At 39.7% G+C, this 24,110-nt stretch overlaps 4 protein-coding genes across 5 annotated transcripts; 1 reads left to right on the top strand and 3 right to left on the bottom strand.

The window, feature by feature from the left end:
- Positions 1–1,335: 1,335 nt before the first annotated feature.
- LOC117617821 (ARF guanine-nucleotide exchange factor GNOM-like) lies at positions 1,336–7,313 on the bottom strand. Of its 2 annotated transcripts, none has more exons than XM_034347386.1 (3): positions 7,048–7,313; positions 5,718–6,551; positions 1,336–5,559 (listed from the first exon to the last, which is right to left on the bottom strand). In XM_034347386.1, the coding sequence occupies exons 2-3, from the start codon at positions 6,450–6,452 to the stop codon at positions 1,873–1,875; spliced, it is 4,422 nt and encodes a 1,473-aa protein (XP_034203277.1). In that variant the 5' UTR covers positions 6,453–6,551; positions 7,048–7,313; the 3' UTR covers positions 1,336–1,872. The 2 variants fall into 2 exon arrangements, with proteins under 2 accessions (XP_034203277.1, XP_034203278.1); XM_034347387.1 differs by having other exon boundaries at positions 6,984–7,313.
- Positions 7,314–7,947: 634 nt separating this feature from the next.
- Positions 7,948–12,969, bottom strand: LOC117618481 (ARF guanine-nucleotide exchange factor GNOM-like). Its single transcript, XM_034348037.1, has 2 exons — positions 12,233–12,969; positions 7,948–12,091 (listed from the first exon to the last, which is right to left on the bottom strand). Exons 1-2 carry the CDS (start codon positions 12,833–12,835, stop codon positions 8,423–8,425), a joined length of 4,272 nt encoding a protein of 1,423 aa, XP_034203928.1. The 5' UTR covers positions 12,836–12,969; the 3' UTR covers positions 7,948–8,422.
- Positions 12,970–14,943: 1,974 nt separating this feature from the next.
- Positions 14,944–17,827, top strand: LOC117618924 (thylakoid lumenal 15 kDa protein 1, chloroplastic). The gene is made up of 8 exons (XM_034348700.1): positions 14,944–15,125; positions 15,256–15,384; positions 15,479–15,574; positions 15,687–15,759; positions 16,065–16,126; positions 16,879–16,960; positions 17,417–17,477; positions 17,557–17,827. Exons 1-8 carry the CDS (start codon positions 15,009–15,011, stop codon positions 17,606–17,608), a joined length of 672 nt encoding a protein of 223 aa, XP_034204591.1. The 5' UTR covers positions 14,944–15,008; the 3' UTR covers positions 17,609–17,827.
- Positions 17,828–19,363: 1,536 nt separating this feature from the next.
- On the bottom strand, positions 19,364–22,706 carry LOC117620337. The gene is made up of 3 exons (XM_034350504.1): positions 21,613–22,706; positions 19,785–20,330; positions 19,364–19,663 (listed from the first exon to the last, which is right to left on the bottom strand). Exons 1-3 carry the CDS (start codon positions 22,447–22,449, stop codon positions 19,550–19,552), a joined length of 1,497 nt encoding a protein of 498 aa, XP_034206395.1. The 5' UTR covers positions 22,450–22,706; the 3' UTR covers positions 19,364–19,549.
- Positions 22,707–24,110: the final 1,404 nt, after the last annotated feature.

Genomic DNA, 24,110 nt, shown 5'->3' on the forward strand with positions numbered 1-24,110 from the left:
CGAGTCCCGACAAGATATCGAATGCCAAGGTCTGGAACATCACCGCCAAAAAAACCGAGCCAGAAGAGAAGAGACTAACCCCAGTCAGCCACCCATACATATGACATACAGAGAGAGAGAGAGAGAGAGACATTGATGTCTCTCTTTCTTTATCTGCTGCTGTAACTTTTGGGTGTACAATGTTAATGTTTATCTCGCAGAACGTTTTATTATGTAAGGTCTAAAATGTAATTATAAGCAGAGCCTAGACCATTAAGTAACTGCAGTAACTAGAAGAACAAATGAGAAATGAAAAACAAAGTTCCATTTGATTTGAGAGTGTACCAAATTGCCATTGTATTTTGTATATAGAGGATCTTTTTCTTTTTTGCTTTACCAAGGCTAGCCAGTGACCACTGTGACACTGCTGTGCTGTGCTTTATTTGAAAAGTTGATGTGGTCTTATGACCAAACTTGTCCTGGTGACAGGTTTCTACGATCTTTAAGGTCTGGCTGGAGGACTTACCTACACTTGTACTTTAATACCAGTGAATGACCCTGACCAGGCTGACCTGACCCAACAAGCATATTGCTTTGCATATTTATCCATTCACATTTTACTTTCAATCAAATATTACCCATTGACCATAAATAAACAAAATGAAAATGGATTTGTAATTAAAATCCCTAACCCTATTGTATGCAGTGCAACTTGCAAGAACTTTCATTTGGGGTGTGTTCTTATTCGTCGTCTATTATGAAGTAGCAGCAGACGATTGGGAAGCCCTAGGATAAGATTTGAAAACTCTTAGGATAAGATTTTTATCTGCTAAAATCAAAACCCCCCCCATCATAAGTTAACTCATAAATATAGAGCAGATTTACTCCTACATACATGATACATATAAGAAAGTTTCAGAAAACATTGTGGAATAAATGACTTGGCGGGCCATGTAGTTTTGACATTACAATCTTCAAGCCCCCACTCAAGTCACCATACCAATTTCTTCACGAAATGTCATTTTCTTTTACATTTTTCAAACCATCTGGTCCTGACCTAAGCCGCTTGTCTGACCGAAAAAAACAAAAACCTTAGCCCCTCGTAAAAAGCATTGGGAAATTGGCCGGCCTAAGTAAATATTGGTTAAATGGCATCTTTTTTTTACAACTTTTAAGTCAAATTTGGTTGGCTTAAGTGGAATGAGTTAAGTAGGGTGAGAAGAAGCTAGTGAACAAGCTCAAATTAGCAAAATGAGTTTAAAAGCATAATTGTTTGTTTGGAGACCGTACCAAAATAAAGTTGATACTCAACTCGAACTCCCCAAGCAATTCAATTCAATAGCATAGGCACAAACAAGGGTTCCAAGCTGAGGGAAAATACTATTTAGAAATGGCAATCTCGAGTTCTTTTCTGTACATTGTTGAATAAATCAATACGAAAATAAAAATAAAAATTTCACCACTCTGGGTAGAAATCAGTCCTTCACTTCCAGATTCTCAATATAACAAAAATTGGGGTGAGGAAGTCCAAAAGCCTAAGAAGCCAAATATGATGATAGATATCTTTAGACAAAACCAAATATTCATCTGGCGAATACACTACAACAAAAAGTTATGTGGAGGCAAAGATGAGCACACCATTTTAAGCAAGTTGAAGATGAGTAGTAATATAAAGATCGATCCGCTTGGGCTTCCAGACCTCTAGGTATAGTATAGCAGTTCCCTCGGTTATATAACATCAAATTAGCAGGGCCGCCCGCTAGTTTCTATATCGTCCAACTTCAGAACACGACCGGCTCCCTGTGTACTACTCAATGGTCATGATCATGGGTGCTTATTAACATGCATTACCAAAACCGGCTCTAGTTGCAACGACTATACAACAGTCTAACCTTAACTGCCGGAACCTTCAGCAGAAGTCGTATCAGTTGGAAGTAAAGTACCCGTTGCTTCAGAAACTCCTCCTGTTTCACCTTGTTTAGTCTCTGACTGCTCTAAAATTGGATCACGGAAAATCTCAGACTGCAAGGATGGAGCAATGTTATTTACAAGTCGCCATGTCAGCTCCCACAAGCTATCATCTCCTAAATCACTTCTCTCCACAAGAACTCCCCTTAAAATCATTACAAGCAAGGTGTTCTTAAGTAGCTCAGGTACTTGGTCCCGAAGCTTATCACTTTTCTTCCCCCCAATTTTCACCTTCATATATTTTTCCATTCGACTGAGAACGCCCAGCCATAATTTGCAGAAAGTTGTTAACTGTGATAGGTCAGGTAGTAGCTGCAGAAAAACTTTGGACAAGAGCTTCAAGGCAAGGATAAGTGTGCCTTCCATGTTCCGGTAGTCCTTTGGGGAGTGTCTCTGTGCAATTTCAAGCAAGTCATCAAGCATTGTGAAGATCACCATATCAAAGCACTGCAACCAAAGACCAGGTGGAAGAGGGATCCCATCCACTCCAGTCAAGCACTTCCGTAACAAGGAAAGAGCATGGTTCCTAACCTCTTCTCTCTGGTCTAAACAAACTTTTCTCAATCCCTGAACAAGCCGCAACCACATTTCCCCGATATCTTGAGACATTTTCCCGATATCTTGAGACATTTTCACAGCTTCCTCATCATTCATAGATTGCTTAGCCTCACATACCCACCTTGCTAAACAATCAACAGATCCCGCCATTAGATCAAGTGCACACACAGATCGGTCTACCTCCCCAACACGAGACTCAGCAAACTGTCTTGATGCATCAACACATAGAATATAATTGGCTGGCAACAAGTGAGTTCCATCAGACATAATGAAGAACAGCGCATCAAATCCAGCCTCAGAAGCTTCTGGGTGCCGAGCAGTGATTGAGAGCAATGACGTAATTATGCGCCACCCCAATTGTGATCTTATGTGAGAGGCATTTGCTTTCACAAGGCGGCCGACTTCCTGTGTAATTTGCTCACAGTACGCATCAGCAACCCGTGCATCAAGCTTCAAGACAAGTTGCAGTGACCTCAAAAGTTCATCCGCAAGGTTCTCTTTATAGGGAAGCAGCCGCTGGCAAATCCGAAGAAGTCCAAAAACAGCCTTCTCTACCAGTGCACAAGGCATCACAGTTGACTGAACAATGTTTGATATGTGCTCATACACAATCTGCCAAAGAAGCATAATCCTATCCCTATTATTTAAGGTAATAGCAATCAGCAACTCCAAACAAAAAACTCCAGTATCTTCATCCTCGGGTGAGCTGCTCCCTTTGTGGGGTCGTCCTCCAGCCCAGATCAGTGCTTGTGCAAGTTGCAAGAGGGATTCAGCCTGCAGAAACTTGCTATCAGAAAAAATGCCATCAATGTGGCACTTTTGAACTGTCTGAAGGGTGCGTTGATGAGCAGCAAGCTCTTCTTCAGTAGGCTGCGATCTCGGCTCCTCTGTGTCAAGAGATAGGAGCTGACTAAACCGGCCCATCAATCCAGAGGATCTCCTCGGAGTACTCACAGAGGGCATATGAACAGAAGATAGAGAATTGGTTATGGGGTTACCATGACCTGTGTCAGCGGAAACCTCCGAATCACCAGCTGCTTCACTGGCTACACGAGCTGAAAGAAGACCAAGCTTGTGTAATCTTAAGATACAGTCAAGAATGTTTCTCCAACCCGTGCGAATGTAATCACCATATGTATTGGCAATTGTGAAAACGGTCACAGTTGACATTCTAGCTTTTGGGTCATCGCCAAACGCCAACACAGGTTCGTCAACAGATGGGTTTAAAAGGGTTGTGAACTTACAAAGAGACACAACCAGGTCGTCCAGCACATCTTCAAGATGATAGCATGCTGCAATCTTTGCAACAGATAAAAATCCATCAATGCATGTTTGGTAAATCTCTTCATGTTCTGCATGATCAAATACCACAGAGATGGCAGCAATTGTAGGGCCCGACATTATAGCAAACATATCCTGGTCAAGGTGGGGTCTGAAATTGGATACAATGAATGGAGCGTTCTTCTTGGATTTGTGTATTAAATCAATCCAACGGCTTGGGGTCATTTCAGGAAAACTAGCGCCTTGTTCAGGAGTTGTGCGGATCTCATTCTTGCATATTGAGTGGTAAAGCTCTGACAGGAATTCTCGAGGTAGATCATCACCTCCATTGATGTGCCGATTATTCCGAATGAAATCCTCCTCCGTCATCTTCTTCTTTACCTGAACATTGTGTCGATCTGTGTTGAGCATTATAATCGAATATGATAACAGGAGGGCAGCATCCTTGTTAGCTAGAATTTGTGGTGATTGCTCATAATATCTCTCTGAGAATGCTTCAAGCACCCTTTGTATCTTTTGTGATTCTCCAGGCAGCCGAAACGTCTCCAAAAAAAGTCGGAGAGCAGTATCCAAATTCATATCTTGAAAATCAAAGGTACCAGCAAATTCATGAAGAACCTGAATACAAAACTCATCATGGTTTCCCAGGAAATCCCCAACAAGATTCTTGTCCAACCCAGAAGTGTACCTGAAAAAACAGGCCACGCTTTCAGGATCAAGTTTGTCAGGCAAGAGATGAGTTCCTTGCAGGAACTCCAGCCCTTTCTTTGGGTCATGGTTAAAATGATCGGCTCCAATCATCAGCCTTCTCTTTATGTATTTCCTTCGGCGAACAAATGGAACCCAATGATTAGGATCACTGTAGTCGTCACACTTCATCAACCAGAATGGGGTATACTCTTCAAGATTTGTGAGAAACTCAGCAGAACTAACTGATCCGTTACCTGACCTCTCTGCCATTCCCTGAATAATAGCAATAAGACCATCCAAAGCAAGAATGTGAATTGAAGACAACGGGAAATTAACAGGGAATGCACTCTTTGACAACAGATTAGCAAGGTCTTCAAAGGCATTGCTGCAGGTTATGTCACAATCTAAGTTAGCGTACATCTCCACCATGAAAGTTTTCTGCCTGCAGAAGTCAACAACAGCCTCCATGGCAACCTCCTGCTGCTGATAAGAAGCCCCATACCTGCTTTGCGCAAGCCTCAATATCACGCAAGAAAAGAATGCCTCAAGCTGTAGCTTTAGTTCAGTGCGCAGATGGTGATACAAATTGAGAACAATGCTGCATACCATTGAAAGAATAAGTGGACTCATTGATAGGCCAAACTGCATCAGATTTTGAAACAATTCATCCTGAACCAAACTTAATAACTTGGGGTGGTTCTGAATTGAGGACCCACCCAACTCTATTGCAGAATTAACCAGTCCCAAGGCAAAAAGAGGCACATCTTCATCAAACGATATGGTATTAGATCTGGGACCCATACCGATATGCTCAACCACATTTAATAAAGAGCACAGAAAGTTAAATATTTCCACCATACAGGGGACCCCAAACGGCTCAGCCATGAGACGCAAGTCATATTGAACAGTCTCCTTCCCACTAGAAGCCCCAGTTGTCTTTTCATCCATCCCAGATTCTACAAGACCTGAGGAAGCATTCAAGGCAGGATTTGTGGATAAAAGCTGACTGTCAAACTCAGAACTCATGTTGCCGTTCTCCAGTTGTCTACTCCCAGAAGGGTACTCATTATTTATCCCAGCAATCTGCAAAAGAAAAACACCATATATTTGAAAAGAAAATTATACACATATATAGAGCTTTTACGACTGGTATCAAGTTCAATTTTTTGTTTTGCACTCCAAAATCAGCAGAAATCGTATATGCTAAGACCCAATAATACATGTCAGAGTTGATACAGTACCTCTCGATTGATGGTATTGTTTCCATTTGACAATGCACGTTCAGTGTTCTGAACATCTGGAAGGTGTGAGAAAATACATCTAACCAGTTCATGCATAGTGTGGCGAGCTATCCGTTGCAACAACTCACCTTTTGTTCCTGCTTGATGGACTATACGGAAACATGTATTCACTATAGTGCAAACATGCTGATTACTCAATATAACAGACGCTTTACTCTTCATGCAAGCCAGAAGAACCTGTAGTATCTTCATCAGTACCACTTCTTCTGATGCAGGATCAGTCACCTCAAATCGGCAGCCAGTGATCGCATCAACTAACAAATGCATGGCATCTTCAACATTTACGGAATTTTGATCGATCACATCAAGCGTTAAGATATTGTAAACAGATGACAACGCCACACCAGTGATTGGCGCACCAGTTTCATCTGATCTAATCACATCCAAAAATGGCTGAAGATATGCAGCAGGATTGATGGTATGCAACTGATGCTGCCACGAAAATATTTGCTTCCGTAACACCTTTAAAGATTGGATTAGAGGGTGTTCCAGCTGATCATCACCTGATATATAACGTCCTCCCCATCTTACATTCCTCCTCATAACCGCTAATACAGCACCTATTTCTGAATTAATGATGCATGCTAAAGTATCTTTTTTAGAATATGTTGCATCACAGTTCCCGGGTTCTTCGTCAATTGCCTTGATTCCATTTTGCAGCTTCAGACGCCCCATCTTTGAACAGAACCCCAAGTTCTATCAGTATTTACCAACTTCTACGTAGAGAAGGCAAAGTCGCATACCCTCATGATCCACGGAAGTACTCAAACATACCTAGTAGAAATGCAACATATGAAATAAGCTGAATGAAGTGCAACAAGTAATGGAGAAGCCAAGCCTTCAATCAAATCTTCCCCAATCATATCATAAGCAGACAATTAAACTACCATAACCTTTAGCACCTACCATGACTGCCCAGAACCTATCCTGATTACCCCTCTAACCAATTCCACACCCATAACTTCCGATAATATGTAAATGTCTTTACATGAACACAAGACCATCTACACACACTAGAATTGACACGAAAAGTATGCTTCATATATAATTTCCACTAACAAAAAAATAACATTCTAGGGAATCAAACAATATCATCCAAATTCCAAAACTAATATAAATAGAAAACTTTGAAAAAAGGAAAACAAATGCTAATCAGCTCCCAGAAGAAAGGGAATTGGTATTGATTTTGACATTGACAATTCCAACCTTGAATCCTCAGATTTGGGTGAGATAAGGGAATTCAAATTCGAAAATTCTTTTGGGCACCTACCCAACAGTCCTCCTGCTTGGGACATTGACGGCGATCTTATGCCCGAAGCCTCTGAAATCCGATCCGCAGTCTCTGCCGGCCCTAATTGTCAGCTTCGGGTTCGACCCGTCCACCACTTTTGTACCAGATCGGTCATTCAACTGTAAAACAACGCGTTGCGCTCTTTTTTGGGGGCATCAAAGTGAGATCTCTCGCTCGCAGTATAGTATTAGTGTCTCTTCAAATGTGGACCGTGTGATTTGTCATTTTTTACTTAAAGCCCACGAAAATCTCCTTTTTTTTCCTTTAATTTAAGAAAATGGTGAAAGAAATTGCCCGTCAAAATAAGCAAATAAAATGAAAAATAAAATGGTACAACCACGAAAAACTATTGATGGTGTTCGCAAAGTGCATAGATAATTACTTTTAATTACTTGAGTTTTAATTTTTTTTTATGTGATAATTTAATATTTAAATTTTAAATATTAAAATATATACCTGTATCATAGTTATAATTATAGGTGAATTCGAAACACCAAGTCAGCATATCACATTATACAATAGATATGTAAAATAATTTCTTCGAATCAGCAATAGATGATTACAAAATCAAAGTTTGTATTTTATATTCGTTACATTTTTCTTACTTGTCCTTTTGAATGAAAATTATTAATTAATAAACTAGAAAAAGCCTATCCTTCAAATTCACTTACCATAAAAAGTGGTGAGAGATGGTAATGGAAGTTTATCAGTAAGTTTTTTTTTTTTTTTTTTTGGGTCGAAAGTTTATCAGTAAGTTTACAAACTGGGAGATGAGAAATGCTCTGAAAACTATCAGAAAATGATTGGATAAGATCAGATTTTTGCTATCAAAATTATCAATTGCACCAACAATTTGAAATGCACGAAACTGAAATAATCTATGTCAAACATGGAAAAATTAGAGGTTCCATGCCAAGTAAAAATATCGGTTAGTAGTTGCAATCTTGAGCTCTCTGTACATTGATGAACAAGGCAGTACAAAAATATAGAAGGCTTTCACTAAGCAGCTGATTACAAGGCAAGACAAATATGCTATCTTTAGAGAAAAACTATATTTATCATATGGGAATATACTGCAACAAAGTTATCTGGAGGCGAAGTTGAGGACACCATTTGGAGGAAGACGAAGATGAGTACAAAGACACTACCAGCCCGCTTGGGTTTCGAAACCACAGTATATCATTTCCCTTTGTAACAATCCACATCTGGCAGCTCTATAAACAAAATTAAGATGTCTTCTGCCAGTTTCTAAAAGATTGAATTTCATAACAGAATGCCTCGTAAAATAACTACTTGGTGGTCACGATCATGCACGAACAAGACCAGTTCTAGTTGCAAACAACTATACAACATGCTAACCTCCAGTTGCAGACGCCATTTCAGTTGGAAGTAGGGTACCCGTTTCATCAGAAACTAGACTTCCCCCATTTTCACCCTGCTTAGTCTCTGACTGCTCTGAAATTTGATCAGGGAAAACCTCGGATTGCAAGGTTGGAGCAATGTTATTGACATGTAGCCATGTCAGCTCCCACAAGCTATCTCCTCCTAGAGCGCTCCTTTGTACAAGCACTCCCTTTAAATTCATCACAAGCAAGGTGTTCTTCAGAAGCTCAGGTACTTGGTCCTGAAGCTTCTCACTTTTTTTCCCTCTAACTTTCACCTTCATGTATTTTTCCATTCGGCTGAGAACACCCAGCCATAGTTTGCAGAAAGTTGTTAGCTGTGATAGGTCAGGTAGTAGCTGTAAAAACACTTTCGACAAGAGTTTCATGGCAAGGATAAGTGTGCCTTCCATGTTGCGGTAGTCCTTCTGGGAGTGTCCCTGTGCAATTTCAAGCAAGTCATCAAGCATTGTGAAGATCACCACATCAAAGCACTGTAACCACAGATTATGTGGAAGAGGGATCCCATCCACTCCTGTCAAGCACTTCTGCAACAATGACAAAGCATGGTTCCTAACATCTTCTCTCTGGTCCAAACAAACTTTTCTCAGTGCCTGAACAAGCCGGAACCACATTTCCCCAATATCCTGAGACATTTTCACCACTTCCTCCTCATTCCTGGCTTGCTTAGCCTCACGGGCCCACCTTGCTAAACAATCAACAGAACCCGCCATAAGATCAAGTGCGCATATAGATCGCTCTGCCTGCCCAACACGGGATTCAGCAAACTGCCGTGAAGCATCAACACAGAGAGCATAATTGGCTGGCAACAAGTGGGTTCCCTCAGACATAATGAAGAACAGTGCATCAAACCCCGACTCAGAAGCCTCTGGGTGCCGGGCTGTGATGGAGAGCAAGGATGTAATTGTGCGCCACCCCAGCTGGGATCTGATGTGTGAGGCATTCGCTTTCACAAGGCGACTGACTTCCTGTGTAATTTGCTCGCAGTAAGCATCAGCAACCCGAGCATCAAGCTTCAACACAAGCTGCAGTGACCTCAAAAGTTCATCAGCAAGGTTCTCCTTATAGGGAAGTAGCCGCTGGCAAATCCGAAGAAGTCCAAAAACAGCCTTCTCTACCAGAGCACAAGGCATCACAGTTGACTGAACGATGCTGGATATGTGCTCATACACCCCCTGCCATAGAAGCACAATCCTATCCCTATTATTTAGGGTAATAGCAATCAGCAACTCCAAACAGAAAACTGCAGTATCTTCATCCTCAGGAGAGCTGTTCCCTTTTTGGGGTCGGCCAGCAGCCCAAATCAGTGCTCGTGCAAGCTGTAACAGGGATTCAGCTTGCAAAAACTTGCTCTCGGTAAATATGCTGTCAATGTGGCACTTTTGAATTGTCTGAAGGGTGCGCTGATGAGCAGCAAGTTGTTGTTCAGTAGGCTGTGATCTCGGCTCCTCTGTTTCAAGAGATAAGAGCTGACTAAACCGACCCATCAATCCAGAGGATCTCCTAGGAGTACCTATGGAAGGTATATGGACAGAGGAAAGAGAATTTGATATAGGCTTTCCGGGACCTGTGTCAGCAGAAAACTCTGACTCATCAGCTGCATCACTGGCCACACGAGCCGGAAGAAGACCAAGCTTGTGTAATCTTAAGATGCAGTCCAAAATATTTCTCCAACCTGTGCGAATGTAATCACCATACCTATTGGCAATTGTGAAAACTGTCACAGTTGCCATTCTAGCTTTTGCATCATCACCAAAGGCTAGCACAGGTTCCTCAACAGATGATGGGTTTAAAAGGGTTGTGAACTTACAAAGAGACACAACCAAATCATCCAGGACATCTTCAAGATGATGGCATGCTGAAATCTTTGCAACAGCTAAAAATCCATCAATGCATGTTTGGTAAACCTCTTCATGCTCTGCATGATCAAATACCACAGAGATAGCAGCAATTGTAGGGCCTGACATTATAGCAAACATATCGTGGTCCAGGTAGGCTCTGGAATCAGACACAATGAATGGAGCATTCTTCTTGGATTTGTGCATTAAATCAATCCACCGGCTTGGCGTCATTTCAGGATAACCAGCACCTTGCTCTGGAGTTGTGCGGATCTCATTCTTGCATATTGAGTGGTAAAGCTCTGACAGGAATTCTCGAGGAAGATCACTGCCTCCATTGATGTGTCTATTATTCCGAATGAAATCCTCCTCCGTCATTTTCTTCTTTACCTGAACATTGTGCTGATCTGTATTGAGCATTATGAGTGAATAAGACAACAGAAGAGCAGCATCCTTGTTAGCTAGAATCAGTGGTGATTGCTCGTAGTATCTCTCTGAGAATGCTTCAAGAACCCTTTGTATCTTTTGAGATTCTCCAGGCAACCGAAATGTCTCCAAAAAAAGTCGCAGTGCAGTATCCAAGTTCATATCTTGGAAATCAAAGGTACCAGCAAATTTATGAAGAACCTGAACACAAAACTCATCATGATTTCCCAGAAAATCCCCAACAAGATTCTTGTCCAGCCCAGCAGTGTACCTGAAAAAGCAGGCCACACTTTGCGGATCAAGTTTGTCAGGCAGGAGATGTGTTCCTTGGAGGAACTCCAGTCCTTTCTTCGGGTCACGGTTAAAATGATCGGCTCCAATCATTAGCCTTCTCTTTATGTACTTCCTCCGGCGAACAAATGGAACCCAATCAGTAGGATCACTGTAGTTTTCGCACTTCACCATCCAGAATGGAGTATACTCTTCAAGATGCACTGGAGTATGCGCAGAACTAACTGATCCATTCCCTACCCTCTCTGCCATTCCCTGAATAACAGCAATAAGACCATCCAAAGCAAGAATGTGAATCGAAGACAAAGGGCAATTGACAGGGAATGCACTTTTCGACAGCAGATTAGCAAGTTCTTCAAAGACATTACTGCAAGTTATGTCACAATCTAAGTTAGCGTACATCTCCACCATGAAAGTTTTCTGCCTGCAGAAGTCAACAAGAGCCTCCATGGCAACCTCCTGCTGCTGATAAGAAGCTCCATATCTACTTTGTGCAAGCCTCAATATCACACAAGAAAAGAAAGCCTCAAGCTGTAATTTAAGTTCAGTGCGCAGATGATGATACAAATTAAGAACAATGCTGCATACCATTGAAAGAATAATTGGACTTGTTGATAGGCCAAATTGCATCAGATTCCGAAACAATTCATCCTGAACCAAACTCAATAACTTGGGGTGATTCTGAATGTAAGATCCACCCAACTCTATAGCTGAATTAATCAAAACCAAGGCAAAAAAAGGCACATCTTCATCAAATTCTATGGTATTAGATCTGGGACCCATTCCCATATGCTCAGAAATATTTAACAAAGAACATAGAAAGTGAAATATTTCCACCATGCAGGGGACTCCATATGGCTCAGTCATGAGATGCAAGTCGTATTGAACAGCATCCTTCCCAGTAGAATCCCCGATTTTATTTTCATCAATCACAGATGCTACTAGGCCTGAGGAAGAATTCGAGGCCGGATTTGTGGATAATGGTTGACCATCATACCCAGAACTCAAATTGCCATTCTCCAATTGTCGATTCCCAAAAGAATACTCATTATTTAGCCCTGCAATCTGCACATGAAAAACAACCACATATTCACAAAGAAAGTCTTAAAATTGGACATTTGCGAGACCAACTAACTATTTCACTCCATAATCAACAGATCACCCCTAAGCCCCTATAATACATGTAAACTTTGAAAGTAGTATTACCTCTTGCGTGACAGTATTGCTTCCATTTAGCAAAGCACGTTCAGTGTCATTAACATCTGGAAGATGTGAGAAAATACATCTGACGAGTTCATGCATTGTGTGACGAGCTATCCGCTGCAACAACTCGCCTTTTGTTCCTGCTTGATGAACTATACGGAAACATGTATTCACTATAGTGCAAACATGCTGATTACTCAACATAACAGATGCTTTACTCTTCATGCAAGCCAGAAGCACCTGAAGTATCTTCATCAGTACCACTTCTTCTGATGCAGGATCAGTCACCTCAAAACGGCAACTAGTGGTTGCATCCACTAACAAGTGCATAGCCTCTTCAACATTTACAGAGTTCTGATCCATCACATCAAGTGTTAAGATATTATAAACAGATGACAAAGCGACACCGGTGATTGGTGCACCAGTTTCATCCGACCTAATCACATCCAAAAATGGCTGGAGATATACAGCAGGATTGATGGTATGCCATTGATGTTGCCATGAAAAGATTTGCTTGCGTAATGCCTTTAAAGACTGGATTAGAGAATGCTCCAGCTGATCATCACCTGATGTATAACGTCCTCCCCATCTAACATTCCTCCTCATAACCGCTAATACAGAACCTATTTCTGAATTGATGATGCATGCTAATGTAGCTTTATTGGAATAGGTTGCATCACAGTCCTCGGGTTCTTCCTCAATTGCCTTGATTCCACTTTGCAACTTTAGACGGAACCCGAAGTTCTAGTGGTATTCACCAACTTCTATGTAGAGGAGGCAAACAAGCATAGGAAATGGATACCTAGAAAATCAACATACCAGATAAGCTGAATGAAGTGCAACAAGGAATGGAGAAGCCTCAATGACAACTTTTCTAATCATATCGTAAGCAGACAATAAAATTACAATAACCATTACCACTAACTTTCAGCAACCATAACTGCCCGGCACCCACCCTCATCGCAACTCTAACCAAATACCACAGCCATAACTTCCCAATCTCCTCTTTAGTGTAGGTATCTTTACATGCGCACACATATCATCCAAACACACTAGAAATGACAAGAAAATCTATATTACCTTTCCCTGAGAAAACAGTGTCAGGTTGGTATGCTTCATACTAAATGTCCAACTAACAGTTTAACCAAAAAATAAAAAATAAAACTAAAATAAAAGAAAAATCAGATTTCATGGAACCATACAAAAACACACTCAAGTTTCCCGCAACCTTAAAGTACTAATTTACATTCTAGCATCTTCATCCAAACTTAAAGATTTTACTCTAAACAGGTAACTTAAAGCTAAAAGAAACACTAATCAGCTCGCCCCAAAAAACAGGAAACTAAAATTGGCTCTGTTTGGTTCCACAGATATGAAGTGGATTTTGACATTGGCAATTTCCACCGTCAAATCCACAGTCTGTACGTGTCCCAAATATCAGATTTGGTCGAGACTAAGAATTCAAATTCTAATGTTCGTTTGTATACTTACCCGAGAGCCCTCCTTTCAACCTCGCCAGCGATCCCAAGACAGATGCCTCTCAAATCCGGTTCCTCCCTCTCTCACGCTGTGCCAGTTTCAATTGCAAGCTTCACGTTTGACCGGTCTACTGCTCTGCTACCAGATCGGGTGGAGCATGCGATCCATCAAAGTTAGAAAACAAATAAGACAACAAAAAATCGAAATGCGAAGGCAATTATGTGAGTAAAGTTAAGAGATTAATGAGAGAGAGAGAGAGAAGTGTACCTTGGTTCGAAAATGGAGGAGCGAAGTAAATCCCTACTGTCCGGCCAAGGATCTAGAGGAGGAAGAATGAAATGAAGAAGAAAGTATCAACTAGTAAACAAGAAGAGTCCACCGTGTATCATTTTTATTTTTTTCAAATAATAATAATCTCTCAATAATAGTAAAACGTTTCTTTCTTTTATTTCTTTTATTTTTTTTTTGAGCAAGAGTTCTAATCTTTTTTTATTTCAATCATTCTAACTCGGGGGTGGATATTAAACCAATCGAACTTTTTTTTTTTTTATCAAACCAATCGAACTATTTAAATCAGACACATTGATATCAACTTTTAATATAATTATATGTTTGTTTTTTGCTTTGATGGAAAGTTTAATGTTGTTCTAATGGTATATTCAATCTTAGATTCACATGTGCTTTAAATTGTTAAAATTGTCTATGTTAGAATTGTTGTGTATTATTTTACATGACGATTAGACTTGGAAAATGTGTAAATGCAAGTTATAAAAAATAAAAGCACTAAAAAAATGATATATTTGTGTATTGTATTAAGCTTAAGTCTGAAGAACTAAGAATTAAATCGCTCAATTGTGGGTTGGTTAATTATTGTAATTGTAATTAACGGTGAGATTAATTCAAATCGAACTACATATACTCTTATTTATAACTTCCTTTATATATAAGAAAACAACTCTTACATGTACTATACGATCTAAAATCGAAAGTTTTTTTTATCATCTATATCATATAAGATCCAAATTTGAAAGTTGACACCACAAAACAAAGGGATATGGCGAAATTATACTTTCAAAATAAGATTTGTCAAGTGAAGAATAACTTTAATAATTGTACGAATTAAGGTATTTATAGTTGCTTAAAATTGAAAGTTAGAAATCGCTTTTTTTTTTGGGGGTCATTGGGATCTCACTCATAGGTGTGAGCAGGTGGACACAAGAGCAGCCCATATATCCATTCAGATCTCGCTCATTATCCGCGACACAAAACGAAAGAAAAATCCGATTAGAAAAATTCGCAAATGGCGGTTCTCAACGTCTCCCTCTGTTCCAAACTCCCACCAAAACCCCCTCTCTCTTCCCCCAATCCTCACCCTTCCCGCCAACACCTCTCTCTCTCCGGCTATCCTGCGCCCCAGGTACACTGCGCACCTCATCCCCTTTGGCTCCTTCTCTCTTGTTCAATTCCACATTTGCCGCATTGCGCACACCCGCGTACCTTAGCCAATTCCATCTCATTATTTAATCATTTTGAAATTTCTTTCACAGGTTGTAAAGAATCACCTGGTAGCCTCTAGAAACGTTGTGTTGTCTGTGGGCGACTCGGTCTGCAAGGCGAGCCTGATCGCTCTGCTCTCTGCTTCTCTGTTCGTAGCCAATCCGGCACTCGCCTTTAAGGTAAGGTTTTAGTAACTAGGCTCTGTTTGCTTCCCGATAAAGTGAAGGAAAATAAATCATTGCACTAAATTTCGTCTCGTTGTTGGTGAAAAAGGGTGGAGGTCCGTACGGTTCAGAGGTGACCAGGGGCCAGGACCTCAGCGGCAAGGACTTTAGCGGCAAGACTTTGATCAAGCAAGACTTCAAAACGGTCCAAATCGATAAAATTCAGCTCAAAAACGCGCACACATTTCTTTCATTTAAATGTTTGCTGTTTAATGCATTCATAGATTTTGAGTTTTTGTGTTGATTGTGTTGTACAGTCCATATTGAGACAAGCAAATTTCAGAGGCGCCAAGTTATTAGGTGCAAGCTTCTTTGATGCTGATCTAACAGGTACTTTATTATTAATAATTTTCATTAAAAAAAATAGATTATATAGGTTTATATTATTAATGTGGGTTTAAAATATATAATGTGAGTTAGGTGGCAAACTGAGATTGTATCCGAATAAATACTCTAATTTCTGAGCAACAATGGCACATGTCAGAATTGTTTAGGAAGGATATTGCAACAAGGAACAAACAAGCAACTCTTGAAATATGCATGTGGCTTGAATTACAGATTAAGCATATACCTGATATACAGCCAAAGAACATGGCCTATTCTTTATATTATTTACCCTGATATTCTCTCTCCAGGGGCTGATCTTTCTGATGCTGATCTAAGAGGTGTAGACTTCTCCTTGGCCAATGTGACAAAGGTGAACTTTGATGGAAGATTTTAATTTTCTATTTGATTTTTAAGAAATCCTTCTGCAGTTTTTGTGTTTTCTATTTTCACTGAGAATTTAGATGTTCTTTGCTATCAGGCAATCTGTTAATGCAACCTGGGTTGGTAAATGGTGAAAAGTGTAGATAGGGGTGGGGCTTAATAGTCTTCCCGGTAATAAACGAATATGTACTTACTTGGGACTGTGTGTCTGAAGCTCCCATTGCTGGGAGTTATCCGATTATAGGATGGAATAATAAGCTGAAAGAGGAGATAGTTCTGTGCGTAGCTAGCAGGTTTCACCATACTGTGTTAATTTTTTGGCACTGCCTCACTATCATAATAATCAGTATTGTCTTTTTGAGATGCATTGAGAATGAATTTGGTTGATCTTTCAGTCAAGTTAATAGGACCACCATCATAACTTGAACAAAACAGATAAGTCTATCTGACAGGGATAACCAGTAGATTCAGCAGTGGAAAAGGCTTTCCTCTACCAGTTTAGTAGAATCTTATAAAATTTCCAGATTCCCTTTCTAAAATCTGTTAGTTTTCGCCCTGACTCTATTGAGTTAATTCCCGAATCCCTGTCCCTTGGTCAATGGCTCAGGTTTTGGTGGTAACCATCAATTTAGGATTCTACAAGGCCCAAGGTTCAATTGTTTCCAAGCAAAGAACATAAAGAATGACAAGTTTCCATAACTTTTTCTAATGTTCTTACACATGCATGTACCATTTATGCAGGCAAATCTGAGCAACGCTCTCTTGGAAGGTGCACTTGCCACAGGCAACACATCTTTCAAAGGATCAAACATTACGGGTGCAGGTAATACGTTTGCTCAATCATGATATTTTTGATAGCCTTGACTTAGCCCTTATCATTAGGAACTTCATCTCAAGGCGTGCTCGAATCCATGCGAGCTGTGTTTAGTAATACTAAAAGAAAATGTAAATTTAGAAAACAAAGCAATTAATTTTTGCACCTCGGTGTGGTGAGTCTAGTAATCTCTCCAGAGTGCCTTCAGTTTTTGCTAGTTTCCGTACTGAGGAGTGCCTTTGAGCCCTAATATTCTGTGGAAAACATAATGGAATGTTTGCATTTCCTTGGGGCAAACCAAGCGTAGCTTAATGGAATGTTTGCATTTCCTTGGGGCAAACCAAGCGCAGCTTTAATGATTTTTTTTTTTTTTTTTTTTTTTTGGTGGGGCTTAAACAAGTCGTCTGCAATACTTAAAATCAAGCACATAATCAATTTTGGATGATTTGCTCTCTGTGTGGTCAGACTTCACAGATGTGCCTCTGAGAGAAGATCAACGGGAATATCTTTGCAGAATTGCTGATGGGTAAGATAACTTATTTATTATGCATATTCATCTTCACAAAATGCTTCCTTTCTAATGAATCCACTGTTTCTGTTAACAGGATAAACCCAACAACTGGAAATCCAACGCGTGAAACCTTGCTTTGCAATTAATACATCATTGACCAAAATATAGGTTGATCAAATTGTAACAGAGGTAATTACTTGATCTGCAGAAGCTGCAATTTTCTCGAATGGAGCTTTGTTACCTAATTTGTTGTAACTATGCCGGCCAACCAGCTATGATTTATATTTATATTCTTAAAAAATAGAAAGAAAGAAAAAAAGTATATATGTTTAATTGAAATTTTGGTTTGTGTGTGATCACCATAATCTGAAGCTTAGGCGAGAGAAACTCTCTTGCAACATGGATGGTAAATTCCCGGCCAATAACACAATGACACATGAGATTACTTTTCCACATGCCATTATGTTATTGGTCGGAAATAGCTATTATCCCTGTTACAAGTCTTTTTCGAGGCTGAGGGATCAGTCAAGCGAACACTTATCTGCGCATTATTTCTCCATTGACAATTAAGCCATTATCGGCATCACCTTTCAACAGATATTGCGTCTCAATTTTGGCTGAGTGAGGTTAGGTCACCATAGTCTGCGACCACCTCTCTTATTTGTTCCTTTTTTTTTTTTTTTTTTAATGTATTGGGTTTATGCTTTTGTGCGCTTTGCATCTCCACAGTAAACTGCTTTTAGGTTTCAATTGGTTCCACTGATAAGATTAGCGAATGGCATAAGCACATTAAACCATTTTAGTGTGATGAAATCCCACTGATTCAAATATGAAATCCCATTAACACTTGATCAACCTGCTTTCATCACAAAATGTAACTTCTCTCATCATAGTAGCTCCAATTTTATTTTTTTCCTTTCCTTTCCACATTTTCTCATTTCTGATGACCAGCGATTCCTTATCAAGGACGGTGCCTAGAAGGGACCAACCTGGGCTATAGCTCGGGTGAGTTGTTATGTTGTCAACCTAAAATTTAATTTAGCCCACCCATGCTTACTAATGACAATCGTGCCATGTTCACATTCAAAGACTCACAGGCTCATCGCTCATTCACCAATATACTCTAAGATGAGACAAATTAATGAATTGAATTCTCTTTGACTATTCTGGGACATTTTTGTGTAGAACATCTCTGTAAAGTTCTCTCTAAAATGAAAAGTATTTCCGTCTTGTTTTACCTTTTTAGTCTATTGCCAACTTCTTTTTATTTATATTTATATTTTTTTTAATGAACAGTCGATTGCTTATTTTCCTTTCACTGTAACCCTCTTCACACATAATTCCTTTAAGTAAAAAAAATTAAATAAATAAAAGAACGAATTGGTACGTTACAGTAGCTGCATCTTTATGTTTCACTCCATTTTAAAAATAAATTTAACCCATCATATTTTAAAATTCTGAATCTGCCCGGTTGCTTATGCTTTTAAAACCACTAAAGATGCTTTCAAGCATCTGCAGCTGATCTTTTCCACCTACACGCACAAGCATTTTAAAAAGGTACCCTTGAGTTGACAAATGCAATAACATTATTCGCTTGGGTGGGAAATTGAGCGTGTCGTACGCTTTCTTCATTGATAGTGCGGGTGCTTTTATAGCCACAATTCGCCAATATGCAGGTGCGTATGCTTGTGTTATGATATGAGTGGATTGAGAACACGTGACGATTTAACTGTTTTATTTGAAAATATACTTGTGTTATGATATGAGTGGATTGAGAACACGTGACGATCTAACTGTTTTATTTGAAAATTTCTCGACGTAAGAATTTATCGGCTGTATATTTTAATTGACACATAAAATAGTGAGATTGAGAGAGAGAGGAAGGGAAAAACAAAGGAGAGTTAAAAAGTGTGGACTAATCTAAGCCTTGGTATTATTAGACTTGAATAGTTACAGGAGTGCAATATTAATATAGCTCATGGACTGATCTATAAGTACGTACGTACGTAGTATATGCAAAGGCCAAAAAGAAAAAAACCTCTATAATATTTTGTAATCTCACAGCACTGCATGCCATCCTAAACCCTCTACATAAAAATAGATTCAGAGGGTCTGCATGCCCTAATCCTAATCTCCATATTCACATGCCAGAAGCCGTCACGATTCTTAATCTCGGAGCACTCTCTTCGCGGAGCCGCCTCCTGCTCAACACCATCAAATCAGAACCATTAGAATTTAGATTAGACCACTAATCACAAATTAAGCTCAAACCATATTATTTATGAAAAAGGAACAATGTATGATTTATGAAAGCGGGGTTACCTTTGTCCAATATTGAGGGTCCATCTTGTTTGAGGAGACTATAATCTTCTGCATTGCCCTTGCATGGATATACTCTTCTTTATCACATTGCTCTCCTCCATTGGCCGCGAACCTCTTATAAGTAGTCACAGTACGCCCACTCTTACTAACCTTAACATGGTCCAAGAAAAAAATGAGTGGCTGCTCACACAGGACAGAACTCATGGGTCGGGTATTGAATGTGAAGGGTCCATCATTCCAACTCCGCCATGTCTTAAACGTCCGCAACGGCGTCTGAAGGTCCAGGGCTGCCACCATTGATGGGTAAAGCTGAATGGTGTAGCCCCAAGAAATGGACATTGACCATTTACGCCTGTGGTCGTAGCAGAAACTTTGTTGTAGAATCCGGCCCGGGTCGACCCGATATGCACGGAGAAGAGATTTGACTGAGTCTAAATGTGTCTGGTTTGGGAAGAGGGGTTTCAAGGCATCCAGGTGGTGGAGTGACACAAGTGGTGCCAATGGGTGCGCAGCTAAAATCCCATAGGCGTCCCCTCTGATATCAAACTGAAAAAAAAAATACCACAACATACCAAACGGGTCACATTCATTTTTCACAATGGAAGAACTGCAACAAGCACTCTCTCTAAGCCAGCAATCATGCTATATCCGCTTGATGATGTGTTATGATGATCATTCTACTTGCATTAACCTAAACATGTGGTCCAAAAACTCACCCACCAAACCATCTAGATAACTAATTACTGCTGTAAAAAATAGTTGGGGAAACTTTAAAAGTAGTTCGGTTCTGTCATTTGTCCATGGAGGTGGTGGAACCGAGTAAAATGATACAAATGTGGGTTGGAATGTTTAGACTGACAGGTGGAAGAAATCATTTGCACAAATTTGTGCCACCTACTTTTTTGAACCACAAGACCTCCAAATTCCAAAATTTCAAAGGAAAGTGCTTAAAGACAAGAAGACGAGCGATTCCATGCTCATTATGTTGTTACACTAATCCTTGTGAAAGTGAAGTAATCTAATGAAGAATTAGTAAGCAACTTCACGACACGTGTCCAACTTTTTTGCTAAACAGGACAAGTGAACACATGCACGCAGCCTTTAACATCCTCATATTATATTAAACACACATAACAACCATAAAACCTACCAACAATAACATCGTATTGCATATCATGCTTTGCCAGGTGCCATGAGAAGAATATTGTTTAGGAGCTTAAAATATACCATTTGGAACAATGACAGAATATATGCCGTTCTCAACCTTAGTATGTGTTTGTCGCATTACAATTTATATTTTTTACCCAACCATTGTAATTTGAACTTGAGACCTTCTTCAATACGGTATCGCTTATTAATTTAATATGATTGTTATATTATTCTCAACGAGTTCATATTATGTTGCCTTAACATTGGAACTGGAAGTGGAATGAAAGGTATAATCCATGAATATTGATATGTATATTCCATAAAAAAAAATAAAAAATTTTTATTCCTTCATGATTTTATTATTTTTTTCCAAATGATGGGTTATCAACTAAATCTGTTCCAAGAAATTTGACTCTAGTCAAATTCAAATTATCTTTTTATGTTGATTTGACGAGGTGAGGTGTCGGATTTAACATGGGCAATTCAACCCTATTCAATTCCCAGTCACACGTGGCAGAAACACAAAGAACCACTCACACCCGCCGTTAAAATTTCGACATCAGCCAACAAAAACTGTTGGCCGACTCTCCTTTAGTCTTTTTCTACAAAGTAATACCACCAGATCCCGCCACGTGTAACACAAAAAACACACACAATCAATCACGACAAAGTAACGTACCTGGTGGAACCCACGCAGTTTAGTGAGCGGCACACCCATCTCGCTCACGCAGCCCCACACCCTCTGATCAGAGCCGTAGAAATTGTAGTACCTCTCCAGACAGCCGTCCATCCGCTCCACCAAGCGCCCCGCGAGCTGGTAGCTGATGGCGAACCCACCGCCACCAAACGCCATCTCGTACGCGTGCATCACGTCCTGCTCGACGCTCTCCGAGTTCCCTCCAATGTAGTACATCTGATTGTGATCGTACCTCGCTAACACCGAAACCAAGTTGTGAGTGAAAAACACCGTATCGTCGTCTCCCATCACGAACCACCTCACGTTGGGAACCCGGAGCTTGAAGCTCTCGTACACAATCCGGGCGATACGAACCGCGGATTGCGAACTCGAGTATTTGAACCGGGTCCAGTCCTCCGAGACCCGGTACGGAATTGAACCCGAGACGTTGCTTGTTTGGTTATCGGGTTTCGCGTCGAGCCAGAGGAAGCCGCGTGTCGACTTCGGGTCCCACCATAAATTGGTGGAGCGGCTCCGCTCTCTCCACGTGGCGATGGAGGCGCCGATGCCGAAGAGAATGTGGGAGATATTAGTTCGTTCATATCCGGGTTCGGGTCCGGAAGTTCTGGACTCGGGTTGGGCTTGGGTGCGGGAGGGGATGGAGAGCCAATGGGAGTTGGGAGAGAAGGCGGAGAAGATGGCGAGTGATATCGACGCGAGGAAGCAGAGGAGGAGGCCCACTCGCAGGGAGAAGACCAAATAGTCGCGGATTTTTTCCGGGAATGTGAACAAGTTGGAAGCTTTGAGCTGGTCCGCTCGAGTCGGGCTCGTTTTCTGCATGTTTTTCTATTTTTGCACAAAACCCCCCGGAAGAATTCTAATTGTCGGAGCAGACCCCCCCGGAGAATCGTATATTTACGAAAACTCCCCGGCGAATGAAAAAGCTTTCATGTACGCCCCCAGACTCAGAAGAAATCTGATATCAGAGCGTCACAGGGCTAGAAGCTTCGGTTTTCAGATGGGTAGGAGAAAAGTGAGGGCATGAATCCGTATGAAAAAGCGTACGGAAAATAGTAAGAACAATAAGCTGAGAGAGAGAGAGAATGGCTGTTGATGAAGAAGAAAAGATACATAAACCAAAGAGTGAGAAAGAAGGTTGTGGTTTTGTACGTGTGCTGGCTTTTTTACAGTTTGGTTGGGTTGCTTGCTTTTGGTTGGGGCTGGTTTGTTTACAGTTTACAGTTTTACAGAGATGGGAAAAAATGGGTATGGTTTATGCTGGCAAGGTTAACAAAAGTTACGCAAATTTAGCAGTGTCATCCATTTGGTTTTACGGTAGGTGTAAATATTGTAAAAATTTTAGATCTTACTACAATATATAAAAATTACCGACCAGAACACAAGTCGTGCAGAAGTTTATAAGCATATAACGTTAATTTTGGTATAACGTTAAGAATGTTAGATATCAATCGGCATATGTTTTATCAAAGATTTAACTTCTTGTATTGTTTGACCGACATTATTAGGGTTTTTATTGCGTGCCAACTAAAATTGGCAAGTTATTAATGTTTTGTTTGGAGCAGAGCAAGAATATGTTGGAAATCATGTTCTATCCCAGAATATCAGAATTGATTCAATTCTTCTTTCGTCCAAAAAAAAAAGAAAAGGAAATGCTAGCAACCTTTTCTCTAACCTTTTCTTTTGGACCTTGTCCCTTCTCCTCATGAAAATGTCATTTTTCTTACACTTAAAACAATGTCATTAATGCATCACACAAGTTAGTTTTTGTTTTCCAAATTTACCCTTTTAAAATGTATTGGCTTTTATATTTCCTTCAATTTATTCAAATTTTGTTACAACTTCTTTAGCACATTAATAAAAATTAAATAAGAAAAACGTCATTTTTTAGAATTAAAAAAAAAAAATTTGTTACATGACATTGTTATATCTTTATTTTGTTTTTAACAAAACACACTTTCTCTTTGAAAAAAAAATAATTAAAAACTTCAGTTTTTATTTTCTTATTTAATTTTTTAACAAGGTGATAAGAAAGTTGTAAAAAAATTAGCTTGTTATTAAAATAAATTAATACATTTAATAAGGGTAAACTTGGAAAACAAAAATTAGTTTGTGTGATGCATTAATGACATTGTTTTAAGTATAAGGAAATTAACACTTGTCATGAGAAAAAGAGAGAAGGTCCAAAGGAGAAGGTTAGAGAGAAGGTTGCTAGCACTCCCACAAAAAAAAAAAAAAAAAAAACCTTCAATTCTTCATTTGTTTTACAAGTTAGGCCAAGAATCTATCAGTTTATTTGCATATGCTATATAATAGAAGGACTTTTTTACTATTTCTGGTCAATAACATAATGACACATAAGATAATTTTTTCACGTGTCATTGTGTTATTGGTTGAAGATAACAAAATAGTAATATACTCGTTACAAGTAAGTTTTTCTAATTATATACAACCGATTTCTCACAATTAGATGTCGGTACTAG

Source organism: Prunus dulcis, chromosome 2, assembly GCF_902201215.1.
Source record: "Prunus dulcis chromosome 2, ALMONDv2, whole genome shotgun sequence".
In the NCBI taxonomy this organism is placed as follows: Eukaryota; Viridiplantae; Streptophyta; class Magnoliopsida; order Rosales; family Rosaceae; genus Prunus; species Prunus dulcis.

What these genes read in the sequence shown, in the direction of transcription:
- LOC117618481 (XM_034348037.1), bottom strand. Translation starts at nt 12,835, where the DNA reads ATGAGGAGGAATGTTAGATGGGGAGGACGTTATACATCAGGTGATGAT. An exon ending in GCAATACTGTCACGCAAGAG is followed by an intron (nt 12,092 to 12,232) that starts GTAATACTACTT and finishes TTTCATGTGCAG; the next exon opens with ATTGCAGGGCTAAATAATGA.
- LOC117620337 (XM_034350504.1), bottom strand. Translation starts at nt 22,449, where the DNA reads ATGCAGAAAACGAGCCCGACTCGAGCGGACCAGCTCAAAGCTTCCAAC. An exon ending in AACTGCGTGGGTTCCACCAG is followed by an intron (nt 20,331 to 21,612) that starts GTACGTTACTTT and finishes TTTTTTTTTCAG; the next exon opens with TTTGATATCAGAGGGGACGC. An exon ending in ACCCTCAATATTGGACAAAG is followed by an intron (nt 19,664 to 19,784) that starts GTAACCCCGCTT and finishes GGTGTTGAGCAG; the next exon opens with GAGGCGGCTCCGCGAAGAGA.
- LOC117617821 (XM_034347386.1), bottom strand. Translation starts at nt 6,452, where the DNA reads ATGGGGCGTCTGAAGCTGCAAAATGGAATCAAGGCAATTGACGAAGAA. An exon ending in ACAATACCATCAATCGAGAG is followed by an intron (nt 5,560 to 5,717) that starts GTACTGTATCAA and finishes TTTCTTTTGCAG; the next exon opens with ATTGCTGGGATAAATAATGA.
- LOC117618924 (XM_034348700.1), top strand. Translation starts at nt 15,009, where the DNA reads ATGGCGGTTCTCAACGTCTCCCTCTGTTCCAAACTCCCACCAAAACCC. An exon ending in CCGGCTATCCTGCGCCCCAG is followed by an intron (nt 15,126 to 15,255) that starts GTACACTGCGCA and finishes TTTCTTTCACAG; the next exon opens with GTTGTAAAGAATCACCTGGT. An exon ending in TCAAGCAAGACTTCAAAACG is followed by an intron (nt 15,575 to 15,686) that starts GTCCAAATCGAT and finishes TGTGTTGTACAG; the next exon opens with TCCATATTGAGACAAGCAAA.